This window comes from Pezoporus flaviventris, unplaced genomic scaffold, assembly GCF_033815535.1.
Source record: "Pezoporus flaviventris isolate CSIRO_AGI_PZ_B2104156 unplaced genomic scaffold, CSIRO_AGI_Pfla_v1 ptg000025l, whole genome shotgun sequence".
NCBI classification, from domain to species: domain Eukaryota; kingdom Metazoa; phylum Chordata; class Aves; order Psittaciformes; family Psittacidae; genus Pezoporus; species Pezoporus flaviventris.
In genome coordinates, this window is record NW_026892573.1 from 24,953,329 (window position 1) to 24,974,117 (window position 20,789).

The 20,789-nt window shown below is 49.1% G+C and overlaps 1 protein-coding gene across 4 annotated transcripts in view; it reads right to left on the reverse strand.

Moving 5' to 3' along the window:
• AMOTL1 (angiomotin like 1) overlaps positions 1 to 20,789 on the reverse strand; it is a 67,189-nt gene that overhangs the window by 36,117 nt on the left and 10,283 nt on the right. For 2 of the 4 annotated variants that reach the window (XM_061457872.1, XM_061457870.1), the window contains exons 1-3: positions 20,676 to 20,745; positions 8,588 to 8,734; positions 5,463 to 6,348 (exon numbers count right to left, since the gene is read on the reverse strand). In XM_061457872.1, the coding sequence (XP_061313856.1) occupies positions 5,463 to 6,348; positions 8,588 to 8,734; positions 20,676 to 20,709 (1,067 nt within the window). In that variant the 5' untranslated portion in view covers positions 20,710 to 20,745. Of the gene's footprint in view, positions 1 to 5,462; positions 6,349 to 8,587; positions 8,735 to 20,675; positions 20,746 to 20,789 lie in introns of those variants that run through there. The other 2 variants (XM_061457871.1, XM_061457873.1) reach the window with 2 other exon arrangements.

Genomic DNA, 20,789 nt, shown 5'->3' on the forward strand with positions numbered 1-20,789 from the left:
TACCATGCTAGGGCTACCAGACTGCACTCACTCTTTTCAGTTCTGTATAGCTTCTGATATATATAATACCCACTATATATGGCTTGCAATACAGTGCAATACAGTAAAATACTTGACCATGGACCTCACTTTCATGAGAAATCCCTCAGAATTCAGCAAGGCCACTCAAGCCTCAAAGTTCAGGCATGGTCTTAATACACCTCTTATATTGGAGAGCCTGGGAGCAAGGATGTCTGAGCAAGGATGACTGGATTTATGGAGATACAGGAGTTCTGGAGGAATTTGTAGCTGTATGTAGGAATAAGACACCTTATATAAATAAAGAAGAGCTATTGCTCAATAAAGCGGGGCAGTACTAGGAAATAATGTAACACAAATGCCCGTAAATGTTCTGGAAAGTCCACCTCTGCCCTGCTACAGGTACAATGCAGCTCTCCTCTACCTAAAGAGGGAGCGCAGCCAGTGGAGGAAGGACTTTTTTTCCTACATACCGTGGCATCCACATTCATAATTAAAATGCGCTCCTCTAACCTATTTAGCTCATCTTTCTCTGAACGCTCTGCCTTCTTTTGCCTCTAGGGTAGTATGGCCTACTATCTCTTAAAGACTCTCCCTCAAGGGACACAGGTTTACACATTCACCATGGATGCTCTAGTCTAGCTAGTCAGTGAAGAGAAAGAGGTCTTCCTGGGGTGCAGCTCTCTGAAGTTGCCTTTGACTTTTAATTTACAATGAGAGCAAAATGTCCATGAAAGATGCTAATCCTGACCATTGACTGGGAGCCTTGAGTCTGCACATTAACCTCAGACCCAGGGGTCTACCTGACTTCAGCTGTGATTTCTGCAGTCATGAAGAAGACTTCAAATGCTACTCTTTGTAGCAGTGAATAACACAGAGGAATCAGTGCTGTCACTGTGCAGGAAAAAGACGGGAAAGCCAGCAAGCCAGCCTGATGGCCATGGTGCAAGGAAACACAGTTATAGGCCCATTGTTAAATGCTGATACAGCCAGAAATGGAAGAAGACTTTTCATAGCCAAGACATAGTTCTCAGGGCATCCTCTGCCTTTCAGAATCACAGCTGCAGCACCTTGTAAGCACAAAGGTATGTTTCAAAACCCATTTTGGGCATTTGGACTCATGTCTCCAAGCAAAATTATCATCTGAAGAGACACACGCTATATTAAACATATCCTGCACAGTTAAGAGACAGGATATAGCACCTCTTCACAGGGATCCACACTCAGAACAGATAGTCCTTCTAAAGCCCAGCTGACTTTCAGCAAAGGAAAATGTGCCTTCTTCAATCTCTGCACTCCTACAGGAACCAACTGGGTAAGGAGAAATGACACGGGCATCACCCAAACTGATGGGTGATGCTTTCTCTTTCACTTATTTGAATGAAAGGCAAATCAGACCAGGAGAGGACCCAAAGCTCTTCTGCAGGACTGCCAGCATCCACATCAGCTGGAAGCACAGCCTCCTACCCACACTCATGTTTTGGGGCTATCCTCACAGAGAAACACCAGCAGAAGGCAGCTTGGGTGTGACATCCTTGGCCTTGGCCATGCTGCCAGCACACCCACCTGGGTGTCTCGGGGAGGAAAAGGAGCTCCTTGTAGTCCCCTTAGTGGCCACAGACATGTGGCTGAATGACCGAATATCATCAGGTTGTCTGCAAACAGCGGTAATGTGTGCATGGGTTAATGCACAAACAACCAGAGAAGCCACAGGCTATTTCGGCAGCTAAACATAGGCTTCTGCATCCAGGCAGGGTGGGATTTAATGAGGCACATAAAAAAATGGGGTATCTTTAAAAACAGCCCAGCTTTATGATTCAATTGTAAGCAGTCATTTAAAATGCTTGGATTAAATCAGAATTAAAAGGTGCCCGCATGACTGACTTCTGAATGCAGCCACGAATGAAGTCCCCTCAACAAGCAGTGGTGTTTCCAGTTAAGACTTCATCTGCATTATATGCTTTTCATTAACATTATCAGATAATTTTGCCCTGCAAATCTTTGTGTAATCACCCCCAAAGAACCTGGGCCAAGTCTTGCCAGCACTAACAGAAAGAAATCATTGTGGATGAAAGACATCAGGACCTGACAAGGGCCAAGGTAAGCAATGAAGAAGAGGATTCATTGCATTGAGTGATCTGGATCACTGTTTAAGCAGGGCACAGAGAAACAATATGGAATTGAGCATGTCCAAATTCATCCACCCAAGAATAAATATAGCAATATAATACTGTAGCAATAAACTACAGTAAAAGGGTGGAAAATCCTCCTCTGGGCTGTGACAACCCTAACATGACCAACAAGATAACAAGCTGGATGGGGTGCCAATGTCCGAAATGGCAAGTGTAATTAGCTACATAAATGAGGAACACTGAGTCGCATTGCAGAGGTGATGTTGCATCTGATTAATTTCTGGTGCTGCAGTGGTGTCCAAGTCAGCTTTCCACAGTGAAAAAAGGGGTTTTGACAACAGAGAAAAACAGTTACGGGGCTCCAGGCTCCATATGTTAAGTGCATTACAGGACTGATAGAGCAGGGCTCCTCACTGTATCTGACAAGGACATTGCAAAATCCCAACTGGTAACTAGAAAATACAGATTGAAAAGAAGATGCAGAACTGTGCCAGAGATGGCAATTAGCTAGTGGAACAAGCCTGCAAAGGCTGTGATGGATTCTCCAGACACAGAGTGCTATAATCTCCAGGACTGAATGTTCACAAAATGGAATTAATTCAGGGCATTGGACAACAGATTAAATTAGATTATTTCCAAACCCTTTTACCTGACAAGCTGCGACTCTCTGAACAGGCACCTAAGGAAAGTTAGTAAAGACACCATTCAGGAATAGCTGCACATCTAGGAAAGGAAAGGTTTTCTGTTACACTTGGCCAACTTGAAGCATTCAAAAACTGTGAGTCAGGGCCCCAAGCATCATGCAACTGGCTTAAAAATATGGTATTTTAAACCAGGAACAAATATTGGTTCCTTTTTATTTGCCTTCTGGGTTTTATGCCTTTTAAGCTGCGGGGTTCAAGCTGCACTCTGCAATCATGATGTCCATAAAGCAGAGGTCACCAAATCTAATTTATATAAATGCTGCAGCATATGACTCTAGGGGGTCTTGAGGACAATACCAAATCTCTTGAGATTTACAGTAAAGTTGTGAGGTCTTCCCATGGTGGGGAAGGTACTTACTTACTTATAAAGGTAACATTCCCTTTAAAACCAGCCACAAGCACAGAAAAAAGCCAAGTGAAAAAAGCAAGCTAAGCAGCAGCTGCAGTCATCCCATCTCCTCCAACAGCTCCCTTATGAGCATTTCTGGTTCCCAACCACTTCGCCCTCATCACAGAAGGAGGGGAATGGGGTGTCAGTGACCTTACAGGTCTATCCCAACCAATCTGTGGGTGCTTCCTCTAGACCTATGCAGCTCTGTGCTTCTCTCTTTCTTAGAAGGTAGAATCCTTCTGCATAGTCCCTGTCCAGAGAATGCCAGGATGGGAATGATCCCATCCTTGGGAAAGATATGGCCAGTATAGAAGGAATGAGATACTTAGATACATAAGATTCCCATTGGCAAAGCTCTGCTTCTACCAGTTTCTTTCCCAGGCCCTCCTGGGGAGATGAAAGCTGGAATTTCTCACCTAGCTTGCTCCTCTAACAGAACAAACAGACTCTCCAGACCCTACTCTTCCACTAACGTCATGAAATCAGGCAGTTCCCTACCTCAACCTCTCCTATCAAGGTCCTCCATCCCATTCCAGATGGCTGACCGTGAGCCTCCCCAGAGTGCAGGTAAGGGGCAAGCAGCAAGCAAGAGCAGAGGCACACGCAGGTTTGCACTTGGAGCAACCCAGCAGTGTAGCACAGTCCCGGCTCTCCTCCAGCAGTGCTCAGTGCTCAGGCAAGTTCTCTAGCAGAGATGGGGCTGATGTCCATCAGGAAGCAACCTGCCTCCATAGAGAGGAATATGTGGGGAAGACAGTATTTTGCTGCATTTTATAACCATTCCAGACCATGTTGATCCTGTGACACAGCCCGAAATGGGCACAAGGATGTACCAGGGCACAGCTGCCGAGAAACAGCAAGTGATGAGCACATGAACCAGTGGGTTTCTCAGCATAGCTGCTAGGGTGATCCAGCAGAGCCTTGGGGTAAGGCTGGCCCATGCTACTGGCATGGAAACCTACACTGAAATCAAGGCACTTCTCAACATTAACCTTGCTGAACAGGCACCTGGGGAAGGTTTTGGAAGTAGCCCCAAAGGGCTTCCCACTTGACAGCAGTGCCATTTCTCATTCCGCAGCACCCACGACCACTCACTTACATGGACTCAGCAGAAGAGGCCATGGGTATTGAAGCAGCATTTTCCAAGAATGACAAAAACCCCCAAACCAGCTCCTTTTCTGTTGGGGATGAATCTCCTTGGTGCCAGAGATGTTTGTTAGCACTGCGAATGGCTGCAGGAAAGCACGGCCCCTGTTGCCCTCGAGCCTATACAGCTGTTTCTTAGCATAAACAGAGATTTGTGCTGAGCTCTTAAAAATGCCACTTTCCTCTGGAAAAGCTGCATAAACTCGGCACAGTGGAAGGCTGGTAATGAAAACACACGTAGCTGGAGGAAGGCCAGCGCTGCTCAGTATGGGCCCTGAGCTGTCACAACTGCCTTGCAACATCCACCAAATCCATGCTCTGAGTGCATGCAACTAAAGTCAACACCAACAAAACCTCTGGGGATTTTGGGGTCGGTAAGGACCTGATCATAGACTCACAGAATAGTTAGGGTTGGAAAGGACCTTAAGATCATTCAGTTCCAACCCCCTGCCATGGGCAGGGACACCTCTCACTAGACCGTGTCTCCCAGGGCTCTGTCCAACCTGGCAGCTTGCAATATGAAAGCCACCCACATTCACATCAGACAACTCCAGCCTTCCCAATCCAGCAAAACAGGTCAAAGAGACAGCAATGAGACAGAGACACTCTTGTATTTAGGTACAGCAAGGAAAAGGGAGCCCTCACTGCCTGGGCTCACCATCCTGCCTGGGCACTGAGCAGGACGTTCACCGCCCACAGGGATCAGTGCATAGCGAGTGAATACTCTGGTTTATTCTTAATGCGCTTGGAATAAACCCGTGCTCATGGGGAGGCCTGGCATGAGTGGCACAGTACCATGAAAGCCCCCATGACCAATGCTGCATTTTATAACCATTTAGTTTAATTAGGTTTAATTAGGACGTTACAGCGTGTTGTGCTTTATACAGCCCTCCTGGAGGTGCAGATGCCTCCATCACCTGTCCCATGCTGGCCCAGTCACGGGGTGTGATGTCCCCACCATGTGCCTAAGGCTGAAGCCCACAGGAGCTGCGGTTCATGAGACCAAATCACTGCAGAAGCTCCTCTGGCATGGGCAGGATCAGACCCCTTACCCTTGACCATGGCCATTACCTGCTGATTCCATACTCCGGCGGTGGCTGGTACCGGACCAGGGCCACCTCTGTGCGGGCAGAGGGCTGCGGGGCAGCAAAGGAAGCCTTGAGGACATCCTGCGCCGGCTGCTCGCCATAGAACATCCCATGCTCCTGTCCCTTGCTGCCTGGAGTGGGTGCCTTGCCTTTGTAGGGGTACTCGGGCGGCGGGCCCCGTGGGTCCGTAGCCTTGCTGGGCTGTGGGGCCGCCTTGAAGCCTTTCGTGCCACCCGGTGCCGGGGGATGCTGCTTGGCACCATTCCTCTCCAGTGAGAGCTGCATGATCCTCTCGCTCAGTGAGCGGACGTGGCCCTGCTTCAGCTCCTTCAGCGCCTCATCCTTATGCGCCTGCCCGCTGTTGGCCCGGTTCACCGTCGGCCTCCCCTCCGTCCTGGACTTCTGGCTGGATGTGCCATAAAACCCCGGAGCGGCCGCAGTGGCCGTGGGTGCCTGTCCTCGGAAGAACTGAGACTGAGCCTTGGCTTCCTCGTAGGTGGGCAGCTCCTCGGTGCCATGCGGGGGCTGCGGGGCTCGGGGCTGCTTCTCCATCACAGCACCGTCCCCCTGGTGCTCCTGCCCCTGCGGTTCCTGCCGCCCTGACGGCTGGACCATTGGCGGCTCTTCGGGAGCGAGGTTCTCTGCGGAAGAGAGAGTGCTGGCAGTGCTGTTGGAGGGGCCGGCGCTGCCCGTCGCCTGGTGCTGTATGGCCAGCAGGTTCATGTTCTCGCTGGGGTTGCCATACCTCAGCCGCTCCTGGATCAGGCGCTGCAGGACGGTGCCGGCTGCCACCTCGTCCGCCCCTCGCATCTCCGCCTCTGGGACCCGGCGGAAGCTGGGTGGGCGCAGGGTGCAGAGGGCCTCCTCGGCTGGGCAGGGAGAGACAGAGGTGGCCGTTAGCTCTGCTGTCCAGGAGGCTGGAGCTCCTACACCCCACGGCTGTGACCCTGTGCCCAGGATGCACCCCAGGGGCACTGCCCTGCCAGGGCCCCCCTGGAGTAGAGGGAACGTGGCTGGAAGCCACCAAAGGAGGCAGGGCACTACTCTCTGCTCATCCCCCCACCCCAAATCATCCTTAATTGCTTGCAGTGACCCCTAAAACATGTTCCCAGCCCTTCCCTCCATAATACTGCATGTGCCAAATACCCACAGCACCAAATGCCCTCCCAAGTCAATGGAGGGACACACAATGTCATAGGGAAATTTGGTCTTTTTTAAAATATAAATGGAACGGAATAGAGAATAGAATGGAATGGAATGGAAGAGAACAGAATGGACAGCACTAGACTAGACTAGAACAGAATAAGAACAGAATATTTCCGTTGGAAAGGACTTACAACAATCATCTAGTCCAACTGCCTGAACAAAACTTAAAGCACATTGCTAAGGACATTGCCAAAATGCCTCTTAAACACTGATAGGCTTGGGGCATCAATCACCTCTCTAGGAAGCCTGTGTTTGACCTTCCCCCCGCAGATGCCTTGCATTGCTTATGGCAGCAGCCTGTATGGTAATACCACACGGGAGGCTGCACTTTTGATGGGCAAAATCTGATGAGTCGAATCCCCTCCTAAGTGAGGTGCCTGCCACAACAGAAGAACGTGCAGAATGTGTCGCAAAAAAGCTATGAAATGACACTGAAAACAAAAAGGTCCTAAAAGTGTAATTAAAGAATTATCTGTGCTCTGGCATCTTCCCCCAAAAGTGCTATTTCCCGTCTGGCCAATTACACTATTTCTAAGGGAGTCACCGTTGTGATTTTGCTGGTGAGTACAAGGAGGGTGTTACAGTCATAGATTTAACACCAGCACTTAAAAAAGATGGATTAGTTACACCATCCTAACACCCTACTGAAGTCACTCTTCAGAGGCAATGACACCACTTTTGCACTCTATACAAGTGGAAAATGCCTAGAGCTAAGCACCTGATGGCATATAACCATGGCTGGGAGGTTAGAATCTCTTCCTCTTGGAGCTCTCCTCCCACAGCCATCCCAAAAGTGGGGTCTGAAGGGTGTCTGAGTCCAGAGGGGTGTTCCTGAAAGGCCCCAGTGCGGACAAAAGTGAGAATAAGCCCAGAGCTCTGGACAAAGTCCTCCATGTCCCAAGGCAAGGAGGAGGTGCTGTTTTCAGTTCAGACTTTGTGGTCATTCTTAGCAGCCTTCTCTCTCCTGTTGCTTCCAGTTCTCAGAGGGGTTTGTGAGAAGGACTTACATTTGGGTTTTAGCGTTTGAAAGTAGTTAAAAAGCAAACTTTCCCTTGAGGTCTGGTATTTCCCTGAAGTTTCATCAGTTACTGCACATGCTGTGGGATAACTCATACACAACCCAGATACCATAGGGGAAGAAAAGCTTTGACTCTTAACTATTAGAATAGGTCATTTCCATGCTGGGATTGCAACCTGGCCACCAGCACTCAGAGGGTCTGTCAGCTCCCTGGGCTGCTGCAGACACACACATCTTCATCTACCTGTCTGCACCACAGCTAACTGTCCATCTACTTTATACGTCCCTGCAGCTACAGCAAACTCTTACTGCTTTACTCACAGCACACAGAAATCCCCCCAAATTGGGCACCTTTGCAGACCTGCGATAGAACATATCAGTGAGGTCACAGACTAGGCTGTAAATCTGAGACGAGTGGATAAAGCCAGCATCACACCGTCAAGGCAGCTCTTGGTCATACATGAGAAGGATTTCCATCCCTGTACTAGTCACCTGTCAGCATCCTTATATTTGGGAGATGTACTTTAGTTACCTATTAGTGAGGTCCAAAAAGGACTAACTAGAATGAGCCTTCCACAGGCTGCCTGTGGTCCTGCTCCATCAGCAAAAAGCTCTGGACCTCAGTCCAGCTGCACAATGAAGAGCAGCCTTGTCCTGAAGGACAAGAAGCAATGCTGCATCCTCCACAAGCACAAGTGACAAATGATGGTGGGTCATAACACTCAAGTCAAGGTAACTCTCCTTTGACTCCACTGAGGATGAGAAGGTGGCCTTCAGTTCTGTGAGTATTATTTGTAAATAGTCTAAACTGCACAATTTACTTCCAAGGAAAAACACAGAAGCAAACGTGGTGAGTTTGTATGGAAGTGTGGCCACACACTTACCAGCTTTTTCTTTGGCACTGATCCCTTCAGCTGTTAGCGGAGAAACTTCATGCCTGCCAGCAAACAACTGGTGATCCTGGTAAAGAAAGCCAGTGTCTTCCAGTACCTGGACTGGGCTGGTAGGCTTGTAACAAACAGATGTGGAGCCTGTAAGAAAGAAGAACAGAATGTCAGTAAAGAATGACAAAGCGTAAAGCCATGACTTATGACAGAAGTCCAAAAAACAATGTTCTTGAGCATGGCTAGGTGCCCTGCTGAGGCCACTGGGCAAACCACCTCTTCTCCTCACCACCCAAATAACACATTAGCTCTGAGGAGCAAGAGGCAGCCACCAAGTCCAAGTGCTGCTTCACACACCAAACTTCAAGGTCCCCAGTCCAGCTACAAAGCAAGGCTTATAAGAGATACCAGTGACAAGTGACAAACTCACAAATCAAGGCATGGCATCAGGACATGAAGCCAACAGAGGCAGCATAAAACTGAAAGAGGGAGGGGGTAAACAGAAGAAAAGAAGAATAGGTGAGGACCCCATTCCATCCATGAGTGCTTAAGTCTGGGAATTCTTTACCACAAAATCTGCTCATGAATAATAGTTCAGCAATACAGAAAATTGCTGAGACTTAAAATACAGCCAATGCTATCAAGGGAGAGAGTCTATAAATCACTTTGTCCAGATGTTCTTAATATGGTGAGGAGAGGATGTAACTGGAGGGCCATGGGAATGAGTCTGGCAGACAGACTGCACAGGAGCTGCACACCCAAGCTCCTGCATCCCACAGGCATCAGCAGGCGGACCAGTCCCTGTGCTGGTTTTGACTGGAATAGAGTTAATTTTCTTCACAGTAGCTGGTATGGGGCTGGTTTGGATTTGTGCTGGAAACAGTGCTGATAACACAGGGTTGTTTTAGTTACTGCTGAGCTGCGCTTATACAGAGCCAAGGCCTTTTCTGCTCCTCACATCACCCCACCAGCGAGTGGCCTAGGGGTGCACAAGGAGTTGGGAAGGGACACAACCAACTGACCAAAGGGTATTCCATGGCATATGGCATCGTGCTCATCATTGGCTTGACCCCACAATTCAAGGAAGACAGACAGACTGGACAGACTCCAAATGAGGGCAACAAAGATGATCAAAGGACAGCAGAACTGGCCCTGTGAGGAAAGGCTGAAAAGAGTTAGGTCTTCTCTCCCTGGATAAGAGAAGGCTGGGGAAGGGTGACCTCATCACAGTGTTTCAGTATTGTAGCTACAAAAGAGGACAGAGGCTTTCTCTTCACGTGGAGAAGTGCACTGGGTTTGGCTGGGGTAGAGTTAATTTTCTTCACAGTAGCTGGTATGGGAATGTTTTGGATTTGTGCTGGAAACAGTGCTGATAACACAGGGATGTTTTAGTTACTGCTGAGCAGCGCTTACACAGAGCCAAGGCCTTTTCTGCTCCTCACACCACCCCATCACCGAGTGGGCTAGCGGTGCACAAGGAGATGGGAGGGGACACAATCAAGACATCTGACCTCAACTGACCAAAGGGATATCCCACACCTTATGGCATCATGCTCAGCATATAAACCTAAGGGAAGAAGAAGGAAGGGGGGGACATTCCCTGAGACATTGCTCAGGGAAGTTGTGGATGCTCCATCCCTGACAGTGTTCAAGGCCAAGTTGGACAGAGCCTTGGGTGACATGGTTTAATGTGAGGTGTCCCTGCCCATGGCAGGGGGTTGGAACTGGATGATCTTAAGGTCCTTTCCAACCCTAACTATTCTGTGATTCTATGATTCAGACTGATGGTGTTCATCTTCCCAAGTAGCTGTCATGTTTGATGGAGCCCTGCCTTCCTGTAGATGGTTGAATACCTACTTGTGACAGCAAGTAATGAATGATTTCCTTGTTCTGCTTTGCTAACACACAGCTTTTGCTTTACCTGTTAAACTGCCTTTATCTCAACCCATGAGTTTTCTCACTCTTCTGATTCTCTCCCCCATCCCACTGGGGATGAAGTGAGTGAGCAGCTGGGTAGGGCTTAGTTGCCAGCTGGGGTTAAAACACAGGAAGATGAGGGTCAGTGGGTATGAGCTGCACTAAGAGAGGTTTTATCTTAACATAAGGGGAGTCTTTTACAGTGAAAACAATCATTCACTGGAGCAGTCTCCCCACGGACATGGTAGAGGCCCCATCACTGGAGGTTTTCCAGATGTGGCTGGACAGTGCGCAAGATAACCTCATCTAGGCTCCTCTTCCCACAGGTCATACCAGCTCATTTGCTGAGCTCCCTTGCAACCTGGGCTGTTCTACGACTCTCTGATTTTCCACTTCCTACTCATTTTTCTGAACACGACCTCATTTTTGCAAAGAGAAGGCTGTTTGAGGCCCAAACCTTGACATGGCAGAATCACCCTCCACTTACACCACCAGTTGTCACAGGTTTTAGACTAAAGGAATGGCCATCAACCTCCAGCAAAGGCCACTGCCAAGGGACTTGCTTGAGCAGGAGGGTGAGGGCTCAAAGTGGCATCAGTGTGGCATCCATCAGTCCTAGCAGGGCATCCGTCCATCCTGGTGGGGCAGGAAGCCCACAGGGAACTGCAGCACCCTGCTCTGCAGGCAAAAACATCAGCCACGAATGACTTGGACTTATTAAACCCAACTGCTTGGTCTGCGCTCGGCTAACTGTGTGCTTACTGGCATATATTACACAGGGAAGCTTGCTCTCCTTACATACAGGTCATCGCTAACCGCACACCCCTGCATGGAGCAGGGCAGCAGGAGAGCAGGATTCCGCCTGTCTTCTCTACAGGCATGAAGATACTATTCCCCTCTGCGCCCAGAGGAGAGGAAATAGGTATTTCTGTGAAATGTTAATGAATTCACCACTTTACCATTCTTATTATGAATGTGCATGGCAGTTATCTACATTTAGAGATCAAGAGGGAAAGATCGCTCACTTGAGCAGAGCTAAGCTGAGTATGTTTGTAAAACTGATCATGGCAGACTGGTCTGGAGTTCTCACCTAACCACTTGCCTTGGGTTGCCATGGCAAAGCAATAACCTGCTAAAATCAGGACTGGTAAATGCTGACATCTACCAAACTGCTCAGCTTCTGATGCCTGTTATGTCAGAGTCGAAACCGAGTAGCTCTGACCCAGGTAGAAACCACTGCCCTTTGCTGTACCCACATTGAGGTAACATCATAAAATGATGTAATGATGGTTTATGATGTTAAAATGATGCAATGGTATTTTATGTTCATTCACATTAGGTTTTAATAAAACATCAGCTGTAACTGGGACCAAAAGCCAGTTTATGTGTAAAACAGATAACAGTTGCTGACAGATCAGTGCTTGGCACAAGGCCACAATCCATATCATGGGCCATAAGGCATCACTTGAAAGCTTAGTGAAGCCTCACGAGCCATTTGGAGCAAGGCAGAGGCCTTTTTTTCTTCCCCCTATGCTGTCATTAGAGGCTCCCAAATCTCAGCTCTCCTTTCCAGAGAGAAAGGTTTTGCTACACCCAGCTCTGCTGGCGTCTAAGTCTGATGCTCAGGCATTTGCTCCTTCCTCAAACCACCCCATTCTTCTACAGTGCTCACCAAAAAAACAATTTAATTGTTATAACTGAAACCCAGTGTGCCAGGATACAGCCCTGTCAATAGACACCACATCTTCAACTGCCATATAAATGTGTACATGAGGCCCTTAGTGACATGTGGTGGTAATTCATCATCTTAAAGGTCTTTTCCAACCTAGTGATGCACGATTCCATGGTTTGATAGTAGACTTGGCAGTCCTGGGGTAAAGGTTGGACTTGATGATCTTGAAGGTCTTTTCCAGCCTAAATGATTCTATATTATATAGTCTATATTCTAGAATTGCTGTCTCTCACAGCCAATCCTGTAAGACACGATGACATCTGGCCCAGTTCAGTCCTTACTTAATTGGACAGCTGCTCCAGCCCTTCATTTCTGCATCTCCGTCAACTTTCCCACATCTAAGTGATTGTCTGACACTAATCCATTTGTTTTCCTTTTCTTTTAATTCTAAATAAACATGCATTACACCCTGCAGAAGCAGACGTGTTATCCTGGAGGGCTGCTGCACAGCCCTGCAATTCATCAGAGCTCCTTCAGTGAATCATTTGCTAAGATTAACACCAGACAGTCAGCAAGGACCCAGAGACAGAGGAGCAATGCCTAAATATTTCCTGTTTCTGATGTGGTTTCAGTCTGGTTTTGAAAAGGATCTAAAATAAATCCTCATAGGAAGCCCATTGCTGTGACATTACAGGAAAGCCATGTTTTCAGAGCAATAACAGCATCCCCAAGAAGCAAATTTTCTCCTCACCAGAACAGTTGGAAAAGATGGTTTTCTGACAGCCAAACCATAGTACCACTCTAACTTCAGTCAAACACCATAAAATGCCTGTTGTGCAAAGACAGTTTGCTGCTATTCAGAGTCAACACCTCGAAGACGTGCTAGAGTGATGAGTTTCTGCATCACACTCTGCTGCCTGCCTGGGTACCGCTCTGTGGCACAGCCTGTCCTGCCAGCATATACAGCTCCTTCTCCACCACCCAAAACCCAAACAAAACCACAACGCTGTCCTCCAAAAAATCCTCTTTCAATTTGTACCCTCCTGAGTGGTTTGAAAGAGACCAAGGGTTCTGAGCACCATCCAAAGCAATCATCTGAAATCAAATATTGAGTAAAGCAGCTTTACACTTTCCTATAAACTCTGCCGCAGTTTGTAAGGGAGGTCCAAGAATGACAGAACAAAAATGACATCGTTTCCAAGCCCGCATCTGTGCTCCTGTCTCATAGCCAAGCCAGAAAGGAGTGTAAAAACCTTATTCCACACTTAAAATATTCTCTCTGCCCTGTCACTGCAAACAAATCTCAGGTCAACAAGAAAGGATCTTAAGGTCCTTTCCAACCCCAACTATTCTGTGATTCTCTAATTATTTAAAAGACATCACAAAAGGACAGTCAAAGTGCTCCAGGGTCCTAAGGGCTACTCAATGGCTGTGCCCTGAATCTCCTATGGTGACCCATCAGTCTCTCCCATGGGTCACAGGAACCCTCCATCGAGGCTGGATGCCCCTCCTGTGCATCCCAACATGTGAACAGTACTTTCTTTCCTAAGCATCAGCCCAGTTTTGACAGGAGTCATTGCTGTACCCCAGCCACGCAGCCATGCCACTCTCCCAAGGCTGGGAGGTAGATGTGAATTTGATTTGGCTCACAAAAAGATAACTCGTGCATCCCGCTTCTTAGTTTAGGTACAGAAAGCAGAGACAGCACTCCTAACAGCATCACCAAGGATGCCCTCAGTACCTTCAGCAGTGGTGGGATTCCTCCGCAGCCCCAGCTCTGATGAGGCACAGGGGCTCAGGCAGATGTTGATTGTTCCCCATCAGCATCTTCCCAGTCAATGCACAGATTTTCTAGGTCACTTGTGGGGTGGCTGACCCATGCTCACACCCCATCATTCTGCTTGGGAATCTCACATCCACTGCCAGGGCTCCCAAGCCCTGTGAGGACTGAACAAGCATCGCTGGTATTTTCACAGGAGCAGAGCAACACCTTGCAGGACAGAAATCCAACCCACATAATGCACACCAGATGTGAGCCACCAGCACCTCTTGTTTTCCACATGAAAGCTGAAGATCTACCACATCTGAGCCAAAAGAAGCCTCACCCCTCTGCGTGGCCGGATTCACCAAGCCGAGCCCCCCCTCCACAGCTCGATGCTCTGTGGAAAGAAATCCTCATCCCACTGTTATCTCCAGGATCCACGCTATGCTATTCCCATGCTCAGGAAGAGTTCCCGGAGTCTCCCATCCTGGGTACTGTCATTTCACTCTCCAAAGAGTGCCTCGTCCAAGAAAGCACTAGCAAGACTAATGAGGAAAGGCGATGGAAGCAGCCAAACCCCATCTCTCCCAAGGAACCACGCTAACACTGCCTACAAGGATGAGCACTTTCCTTGAAACTTCAGCCTCACGCACTGATTTTCATATATGCTTCCCCTCAGCAAACAACAAAGCGGACAAGTATTAAAGCTATGAGCAGTGAAAAGCAAAGGCGCCTTGAAAGCAGCTCCCAAGCCTGGCATGAGATCAGATGGATACAGGGAAAAGCAGAGCCAAGTGTGCCTGCCCGGGAGATCCCCCATGGATGCCCACACTTCCCGCCTTCCTATGGAAATCAAGTGCAGGCATGTGGGGGCAAACGGTGCCCATCACAGCGCTTTCATCTTGGATGCTTACAGGTTTTATAGCATTAGAATAATCCACTGGGGTTTTCCCCATCCCAGGCTCACCCCCGGGGGAGAGGCAGGATGCGGGAGGAGTATTTCCATCCAGTTACCTGGGCATTAACCCCACGGAGGAAGGGATGCACATTCCTGAAGCGGCTCCACTCGGCTTTGTACAAATATGTGCATTTTTAAAGCCTCTCTCTATTGTAAGCTATAAATTCACCTCTGCAGCTATAGCCCTGACTATACAACATGCACCCAGCCTAAATGTATTCAAATTGAATCAATAACTGAAATTTCTCCTTTGATCACAGCACCAGTGGCACAGTGACAACTCGTGTCTGCGCTGCTGCTCCAAGATGAAAGGGTAAGTGGTATTCAGAGCTCAAAGTAAGGGAAGAAACTCTCAGTAGAAGAGTGAAATACAAAGGCTGACATGGAGCTAGCGAGCAGACGTTACTGGTGCAGCCGTGCTGCTCGTCAGCACAGCGAACAGTCTGCAGGCGTTTTCAGTATGCCATAAATTCCCATTTCCAAGCCATAAAGAACTCCAAGATAAAAACTCATCATGCAGATTCTTAGGGGAGGGTGTTTTTTTTCCACTGGGGGAGAGGGAAACCATAAATCGAGCAGCTACAACACAGAGACAAGACACTTGCAAAGCAGGGGTTTACGCTATGATTAACTTTGCTGTACTTAGTGCCTTTAAAAACGATTATGTTACAGAAAAGCACTGGCATGATCCATGTCACTTGGATATTTAAGCCCTTCCATTAATTAACCAGAAGTGAAATAGGACCCACGGCTGTGGATCATTCAGTCTGGTTCCTTATTACTTTGAGCAGCCATATTATAAAACTCCCTTCTTGAATGGAACAGCATCTGGAGTTGTGGGGTTTTCACCCCATTTGAGGGAGGTTTTGGGATTCTCTTCCTCAGATGGACACAAACGTTCTCCTTGGTTCCTACTCGCAGCCACTGACATCGCTCTTTATCCATCTACTTTTTTTTTGCCAGTGGTGTCCTTTAGGTTAAATAGCTTTCACCCTGAGTCATTCCCACAAACTTGCAGCGTACAAAGGAGCCTGGGATAAGGACAGAACAAAAATAGTACAAAGACTGTACAGTGCTCTCTAACTGAAAATGCAGGCATTGAGCTCTATCGTATGGATCTGCAGATTTCTAGAGCCTTCCCATTTCTAACACAGGCGACAAACCATAGGCTAAGGATGCATCATTCTTCATTTGATCCATGTGAAGAGCTGCTTGTGATAACCCTGCACTGAGCAGAGCCTTTGCATTATTCCCAAGCGTCACGTATAAAGGAAAAAGAAATCAAACCTTCTTCCCACCAGAATGTATATTCCAATTATGAGCCTTCTGTTATTAAATCCTTACACGCAGTTTATATTCAGCCACTTTGAAAATGCAGAAATTTAATAAAGGTATTATACACAGAAGTGCTAACAAGATAATTGCCTTTAGTTCCTGCTCCCAGACAGCTGAGCTCAGATTTAGAACAAGGAAAATCACCGTAACAGCCCATTGGAGTCATCACCGTGAAAATGGCTCAAAACCAGTGCATGTCACAGGCATGGGGACACATGCCATGGGACAGGCCATGCCACTGGCAGGATCCCCTGTCCACCCCAGGCAGGCATCCCAGTGGGGAGTCCCCCCAAGAAGTGTTTCACCACCTCTGTAGGAAGCAGGAGCCCAGACCAGGTCCTGGGGAGGGGACTCTGGTGCCTCCTGCCCTCCAGGCACCACAAGGGACCCATGTGTCATGCCCCAGCCTGGCTGGGACCCCACAGAAATACCTGCTCACAACACACATTGAGGAGGGAGGGCAGAGGGATAACAGTTCCTCATAGAATCATGGAATGGGTTGGGTTGGAAGGGGCCTTAAAGCTCATCCAGTTCCAACCCCCTGCCACAGACAAGGACACCTTCCACTAGAGCAGGTTGCTCCTAGCCCCTGTCTCCAACCTGGCCTTGAACACTGCCAGGGATGGGGCAGCCACAGCTTCTCTGGGCAACCTGTGCCAGTGCCTCAGCACCCTCAGAGAGAAGAACTTGTTCCTAACATCTAATCTAAATCTCCCCTCTTTAAGCTTGAAGCCGTTACCTTCACATTTACCCTTACCCTACACTTACCTTACCATTACAATTTTTAATTACTTCAGTTGGTTTAAGTCTTAAACTGAGACTGAATTTCACTAAAGGCATTTCAGTTCATTTAATTGTTCCTTAAATTAAATTAACAAAATAATGTCATCATTTTCCAGCCTGAGCCTTGACCCCTGGAGTTACTGCTGGCTGAAGCACATTGATATTTGTGCTCACCAATTTGGTCACAGCAAATAATCCCAAGTATTGCTCAGTTATTTAATCCCATGCTGTTTTCCTGAGATGTGGCACCCCCCACAGATCACCCGCCCCCCGAAAGGCACTGAATGACCCATTCCAACTTCAAGATAAGGTACAGACATGCATGGGGAAAGGCACAGCCAGGGCCATGGAGAGCCAGCATGTGCTGTAAGACCCGCTGCCACACACGGGATACACCTTACTGCAAGGCAAAACACTGTTCTCACATGTGCTGGTCCAAATCTAGAGGGATTACATCAGCTTCTCCACATTTACTCCAGATTTAAATCCACAGCAGCACCCCACCTACTGAAAAAGTCACTTAAACAACCAGAAAAGATCAAGCATGGTTCCTAAATGCAGTATTTCCACACAAAGGTTGCCCTGACAATTTTCTTCATATAAGTGAGGTTATTACTGTTATTTTCTATCTATTGCCATCTATTTCTGCTTCTGCCCTGAGCAGAAGGCAGGCTGTTCCATTTAAAAATTCAGGACACAAATGGGAACCAGATTACATCTATCCCAAAGCTGCCAAAAAGCAATTACTGTATGAAACCAAAAATCCTCCTGGGAGTTTTCCCAAATCCACAAAATATTCCCGAGCACTAAAGTTTCCACAGGGACTATTACATTAGCAGATAGTCTCTGTGTGAAAAACTGAGCATGCAGCCATCCTCCTAATGGTTTCCAGGACAAGGAGGCTGCACAAGGCACGTACTCCCCACCTTAGCACCAAATAACATTTTGCAGAAACACAGAATGGTTTGGATTGAAGGGACCTTAAAGCTCATCCAGTTCCAACCCTCTGCCATGGGCAGGGACACCTTCCACTAGACCAGGTTGCTTCAAGCCCCATCCAACCTGGCCTTGAACACTGCCAGGCAGCCACAGCTTCTCTAGGCACCCTGTGCCAGCACCTCAGCACCCTCACAGGGAAGAACTGGTTCCAGATATGGCCTTTACAGTATCAGTATAAAAACCAAATGGCACTCTGGACATGAGGCTTTCGTTTCCCAAAGCAAAGCTGCAACGGTCAGCAGCAACATCTCCACTTTGTCCTGAAACCTCCATGCACATCCCAAGAGCCCAGCTGAGCCTGACCCCCAGGGAGCTCTGCACATTTCCCTCTGGGGCTGCTGCTGGGGTCCCTAAAAACCCTCCTCAGTGCCTCTTCACTGGAGAAATGCAATGTCTTTAGCTCTGTGCCAGTGTTTCCTTGCAGAGGAGCTCTTACGAGAAGCACTGGAGCTGTATCCACACATCAGGCCCTCTATCCAGGAAAATGGTGTGCAGAATCTGACCCAGATCCAGGAGCTGATCCTATGCCTATCCACAATGTCACAGGTGTGTGGAAATGGAAATCAGTGAGAGCAACCCCTGATCCTGCAGGCATAGGGACTTCAGTGGTGCAGCACGTGCTTGCTCGGGTCAAATCTGCCCTCCTTCAACCTGAGTGCTTCCCAAAGAAGAGGGAAAGCAAAGCTCCTCCTGCCTAACACTGTCAGAGAGCAAAGGACAGCAAAGGACAGCAGGGCAGAAGAGGAGGAAAAGAATGGACCTGTGGGTGATAGGGGAGCTCCCACCAGTCCCTCCCCAGTCTGGGGAATCTGGGGCTCCAGCCCCACCAGCGTTGGTGTGGGCACATCCCTCCTGAGGTAACAACCTAAAACCAGACCCATGAATCCATCCCCTTGCACCCCTACTCCAGATGGGGATGAGGAAGGCTGAAGATGAGGAGGGGTGGGCAGGATGTGACCCCTCCATGCAACCCCAGCACAGGTTTTGTTATGAGCTCTCACCCACCCAACATCTCCAGCCCTCTCTCTCTGGTATTTCTTGATACTTGGGTATTTTATAAGACCCTTTTAAGAGCTTTTCTGGCCATTAGCAATGTATATATATATATGTGTGTATACATATACTAAAAAAATCTACATTTTTAATACACACACATAAAAAAGTATGTAGTTATATATAAAATACATATGTGTATTTAATATTTATATAAAATATATTTTATATATAATATAGTCATACATAATATGTAAATGCATAAAAATATGTAAGCATATCTACATATATTTGTTACATCTCTACATATAGGTAAAACATATATAGATCTAAAATATATACATGAATACATCTCCCTGCGCACACCTGTGAGCAGGACTGGCGCTGCCAGCTAGCTGTGCACAGGGGAAATGAGGGGACTCCCCGTCTCCACGGCCATCCCTCTCTCAGAACGCTGTTTCCATCTAAACCACAAAAACCCCAGCGCAGTGGATGCCCGAGAAGGGCCTCGCAGGAGCCACAGCCAGGATCCCGGTCTGCCCACAGCTGCTCAGCGCTGCCGGGACATTCAACAGCGCCAGGAAAGAGGAAAATAACCCCTTTTTCCATCGAAAGAGGAGCAAGCTCAAGCAGCAACGTTCCTGTGCTTAACTCAATCACAGAACCTGGCAGGAGAATTCGGGGCAGACTCACGTGGGATTTTTCTCCTCTTTCAAGGCTGTTTTTCTCCCTTAAGCAGGAGTTTATCTTTGTTCTCCCTGCAGGGGCAGGGAGGTTAAACGTAACAGTTCCCTCTCACCATCCCCCCGTAACAACAACAACAACAACGTGAGAAAACGCTCCCCGCCGCGGGCGGCCCCTCCCGCTGGCTCTGCCCCCACCCCGGTCCCGATCCCGATCCAGGTCCCGTTCCCTGTCGCTGGCTGGCTGGGGCGGGCTGGCTGCCGCTGACACCCGCGGGGGACAGCGGGGGACCCCCGGGGACGCTGCGATCGCCGCTGCGGAAACACAACCGCCCGCCGCGCGTCCAGCCGGGAACGTTCCGCTCCCGCTGCGCTCCCGGCCGGTGGCTCCGCTCTCCCCCGGGACAAGCGGCGGCTGCCCCCGACGCTCAGCGCCTTGAAACGAACGGCGAGCCCCCCCCCCCCCCCCCATCTCACCGGTAGCGGCTCCGGTACCCACCCCAGGCGGGGGAAACACGCTCAGGTACCTGGGAGGCTCCAGGGTGCCGAGAAACACGGAGCGGCCGGAGACGGGATGGGCCGGGGCGGGCTGCCCGGCCCTAACAGAGCACCGGGCGGGAGAACGGGGACAGCCCCGCTCCCGCACCGGGTGGGGTTTCCCCGGGAGGCAGCGAGTCCGGGAGCCTGCCCAGGCCTCCTCTCATTCTCCCCGGGGAGCGGTACCGGAGGAGCGGTGGGACCCCGCGGAGCAGCGAGCCCGACCCTACCCGGACCAACCCGCGCCGCGCTCCTTCCACTCACGGCCGAGTATGAGAAGGGACAGCTCCAGCGGCACTCCCGTTCACACCGGCACACACGTGGACAAAGACGCAAGCACCCACACGGGTGCGCACAGGCACATATATGCGTACACATGTATGCACACACATGTACACATGTACACATGTATGCACGGACGCACCGCACAACCCGCCCGCTGCCCTTACCTCCAGCTCCGCGCCCCGACAGCACCGCGGCCATCCACGCCGATACCCGCCGGCAGCCGCGGGTGGGGCGGGGCCAGGGGCCAGGGAGGGGCCAATCACAGGAGGCGGACCGGG